This window comes from Artibeus jamaicensis, unplaced genomic scaffold (assembly GCF_021234435.1).
Source record: "Artibeus jamaicensis isolate MK-2021 breed Jamaican fruit bat unplaced genomic scaffold, CSHL_Jam_final scaffold_369, whole genome shotgun sequence".
NCBI classification, from domain to species: Eukaryota; Metazoa; Chordata; class Mammalia; order Chiroptera; family Phyllostomidae; genus Artibeus; species Artibeus jamaicensis.
Window position 1 is genome coordinate 11,916,197 of NW_026522042.1, and position 4,804 is coordinate 11,921,000.

General features: G+C 32.1%; 1 protein-coding gene across 1 annotated transcript; it reads left to right on the forward strand.

Moving 5' to 3' along the window:
• The first annotated feature begins 2,649 nt into the window (after positions 1-2,649).
• LOC119036964 (60S ribosomal protein L39-like) lies at positions 2,650-2,842 on the forward strand. Its single transcript, XM_037128961.2, has one exon. It carries the CDS (start codon positions 2,687-2,689, stop codon positions 2,840-2,842), a length of 156 nt encoding a protein of 51 aa, XP_036984856.2. The 5' UTR covers positions 2,650-2,686.
• The last annotated feature ends 1,962 nt before the right edge of the window (positions 2,843-4,804 follow it).

Here is a 4,804-nt window from a genome sequence, read left to right on the forward strand (position 1 = left end):
CATGGCACCCTGCTCAATCCTCCAACAGCTTCCCTCTTTCCTCAGAGGAGGAGCCTTGTCCCAGAATGCACTTCATGGTTCCCATTCTGGATTCTGCTAGTTAATTACCAAAGAGGGCCACATGGACCCTCAGATTTAATTGGAACCCTCTGTATCCCCTTTCTCTGTTTTGTTTTGCTACTTAGCATGTTATGCCACTTGATTTATTGTTCATTTGTTCCTTTGTTTTAGCTCTCTTCTCTTCCCAACCATATATATAATATAATGAATAATACCAGAATACATGGAAGAGATTTCAGAATGAATCTGTTTTTTTTTTCCTGCTATAATCCAGCACCTAAAACTGAGTCTGGTATTTGTTCATTGGTGAATGAATGAAAAATAAATCAATGAACAGAACTAAGAGAAAGCAAAGAAAGCAGACAGGTGAAGATAATAAAAAATATGCATGATCCCAAAAGTAAGGATACCTAAAATATGAAATTTGTAACCCAAATATGGATAGAAATCTTGGGTAAGATGAGAGAAATGAATAAGTCTTTAATGGTTTAAAAAATACTAACATTCATTCTGTCTGCAAACCAACTGTGGGCCAATTTTAATATCTCTTTACTTCTGGCCCCACACCAAAAATGAAATATTCATAATAGCTTATTTTTATTGAACCAGACACATGATCTGAATTAGCTCCAGCCTTCACAATGACCCTGGAAGCTGTGAATTATCATCATCACTTTTTAGATGAAAAAGTGAGGGCCAAAAGTTAAGCAATTTATTCAAAACAGCCAAAAGTTGAAAATAACCCAAATGGATGAATAGATAAACAAAATGTGGCATATGTGTGCAATAGAATAATATTCATCCGTGAAGAGAAATGAGTAATGATACATGCCACAATACAGATAAACTTTAATAAACAGTATGTTATGTGCAAGAAACCAGGAAATTATATACATATTGTATGATTTCATTAATATGGAGTAACCAGGAAAAGTCAACCCATAAAACATGAAGCAGCTCAGTCTTTCCAGAGGCTGGGAAGAGAGGGGTGGGGAGTGATTGCTCAATGAGTATATATGGGATCTTCTTTGGGGGTGATGAAAAAGGTTTGGAATCAGATAGAGGTGATAGTACAAAACATTGGGAATGTACTAAATGCTTCTTTTAAATGGTTGACTTTATGTTCACCCTCACGAAATTAAACATTGGCAGCTTGTATGATGGCAAAATGAGTTTGCCAAGCTGAAATAAAAGAACATTAAACAGCAATAAGAAAAAATGTAAAATAATAAAACTCACTGGTGAAAAGAAATAGACAAATGTAGGATATTATAATACTGTAATGATGTAAATCAGTTTTGCTTTCAATACAAACTTTAGATACAAAAGTATTAAGAATAATGATAGCTACAAATATTTGATAATAGATACACAATATAAAAAGATGTAAGTTGCCACATCAGTAGCATAAAGCATAAACTGTAACATCAGGAGCTTAAAGTGCTGGAGGTGAGAGTCAAAGTATAGAGTTTTTATATGCAATGGAACTAATGTTGTCATCAGCTTAAAACAGACTCACAAGTATAAGATGTTTTAGGGAAGCTTCATGGTAACCACAAAGAAAATGTCTTCTATAGGAAGACAAAGGAAAAAAGAAAAGCTTATTACTACAAAAAAAATCAATAAAATATGAAATACAGCAAGAAAGGCAAAAAGGAACACAAGAACTATAAGACAGACAGAAAATAGTTAAAATATCAATAGTAAATCTTTTACTTTTTTTTAGTAAATCCTTTTCAACCAACAATTACTTTACATGCAAATGAATTAAAGTCCTCAGTCAAAGGACATAGAGTGGCTGAATGAATTTAAAAAACAAGACCCAACTACATGCAATCTGCAACAGATTCACTTCAGATTTCAGAGCAAATATAGGCTGAAAATGAAAGGATGAAAAGCTATTCCAAGGAAATTATAAGGAAAAAAACAGACATAGCTATACTTACATCAGCAATACTGACTTTAAGTCAAAAACTTTTAGTAGAGACAAAAAAGGACATTATACAATAATAAAGAGGTCAATTTATCAAGAAGATATAACAATTATAAATACATATGCACCCAACAAAAGAGTACCTAAATATACAAAATAAACATTGACATATCTGAAAGGAGAAATAGATAATAAAATAGTAATAATAACAAACATCAATAACCCACTTTCAATAATGAGTAGAAAATACAGACAAAGTGTCCTTATGGGTAAGGAAGTGAAGGATGAGAAAACCCTATAGACAAACTAGACCTAGCAGAAATGTACAGAACATTTGACCTATAGTGGTAACACACATTCTCCTCAGCACACATGTAACACTTCTCAGTAAAGAGTGCATGTTAGTTACAAAACTAGTCTTATCATTTTAAGAAAATTGAACTCATACCAATATCTTTCCAAAATGCAATGAAATGAAACTTGAAATCAATAGCAGAAGGATAACTGGCAAATTCACAAATATGTGGAAATTTAAAAAATACATTCCTGAACAACCACTGGGTCAAAACAGATATCAAAAGAGAAATCAAAAAATTACTTAAGACAAATACTTTAAAAAGTGAAAATGAAAACTCAAAACACAGCTCTCTCTTTCTCCGCCATTGTGGTCGGTGAGGTTCATTCTTCTTTGCCATGTCTTCTCACAAGACTTTCAGGATCAAGAGGTTCCTAGCCAAGAAACAAAGGCAGAATCAGCCCATTCCTCAATGGATTCAGATGACAACTGGTAATAAAATCAGGCACAACTCCAAGAGAAGACATTGGAGAAGAACCAAACTGGTTCTATAAAGAAGGGAACATCAGAAATGTCTCATATTTGTGCTCTATTCACATTGTCTGCCTCTTGAAGTCACTGAAAAGACCACCACTGTGGGGACAGTTTGGCATTTTATTGGGAACTGAATTATTTTTTCTTGACATTTTTCCTTCAGTAGTAGGTTGGTTCGTTAATAAATGTGAGGCCATTAAAAAAAACCTCAAAACACAAATAGGAGAATGCATTAAAAGCAGTACCAGGAGGAAAGCTTATAGTGATGAATACCTACATCCATAAAGATATTTTAAAAACCTTAAGCCACACACAAAGAACTAAATAAAAAAAACTAAGTCCAAACTTAGCAGAAGAAAGAAAATAATAGAGATTAGAGCTGAAATAAATGAATTAGACAATAGAAAACAAATAGGAAAAAATTACAAGGTTAAAGATCGTGTTTTTTAATGATAAACAAAATTGACATACCTTTAGTTACCCTGAGAAAAAAGAGCAAACACTCAAATAAATCATATCAGAAATGAAAGAGAAATCAGTACATCTAATACCACAAAAGTAAAAATGATCATAAGAGACTTATGAACAATTATATGCCAACAAACTGAATAACCTATAAGGAATGTCTAGAATCCTAGAAACACAATCTATACAGAGCAAATCTTGAAAAAATAAAAAAATTGAGCAAACCAACAATAAGTAAGGAAATTATATCAGAAATTTAAAAACTACCAACAAAGAAAAGTCTAGAATCAAATGGCTTCACTAGTGAATTGTACCAAATATTTGAAGAATGAACACTAATTCTTCTCAAACTCTTTAACAAATTTTGGAGAAAACCCTTATAAACTCATATTAGAAGGCCAGCATTGTCCTGATACCAAAACTGGGCAAAGATATCACCAAAAAAGAAACTAAATTGTAATATCCCTGATGAACAATTGTACAAAAACCCTCAACAAAATAGTACCAAACCAAATTCAACAGCACACTAAAAGGATCATACAGCACAACCAAGTGGGATTTCTCTGTGGAATGCAAGGATGGTTCAACATATGCAAATCGGTTAACAGAATGAAGATTAAAATCTTGTGATTATCTCAACAGATACAGAAAAAGGTTTTGACAACATCCAACACTCTTTCATGATTAAAAAAAACTGTCAATAAACTAGGAACAGAAGAAAATAGCTCAGCATGATAATGCTTATACATGAAAAGCTCACAGGTATCATCAGATACGATAGTGGAAAACTGAAAACTTTTCTTCAAGATCAAGAGCTAAGCAAGATTGTCCACTCCTACCACTTCTATTCAACATAGTACTGGAAGTCTTAAAGCAATTAGGCTAGAAAAAGGAATAAAAGGCATCTAAATCAGAAAGAAATAAAATTATCTATTTGAAAATGACATGATTTTACATGAAGAAAACTCTAAAGACTCCAAAAAATGTTAAAAATAGTAAACAAATTCAGTAAAGTTTCAAGATACAAAATCAATATACAAATATTAGTTGCATTTCCATATACTAGCAATAAACTATCTGAAAAGGAAATTAGGAAAACAATTCTATTTACAATAGCATCAAAAAATAAAATATCTAGAAATAAAGAACTACTAAATAAGGTGGTGAAAGACTGGTTCATGGTAAATGATAAAACATTGCTGAAAGAAATTAAAGCAGACACAAATAGATAGATATCCTATGTTTGTGGATGGGAATACTCGCTATCATTAAAATGTTCATATTTCCCAAAACAATCTATGGATTTAATGCAATTTCATCAAAATCCCAAAAGCATTTTTTACAGAAATTGAAACAAGTTCTATAAATTACATAGAAAAACAAAAGACTCTGAATAGGCAATTCTGAGCAAGAATAACAAAGCTGGAGACCTCTCACTTTTTGATTTCCAATTATATCACAAAGCTGTAGCAATAAGAAAACGCAAGGTCTTTCCATAAAAAAATCCAGCCATTGTT

Bases quoted from the DNA above. Each gene is read 5' to 3' on its own strand.
- LOC119036964 (XM_037128961.2), top strand. From the start codon at position 2,687: ATGTCTTCTCACAAGACTTTCAGGATCAAGAGGTTCCTAGCCAAGAAA.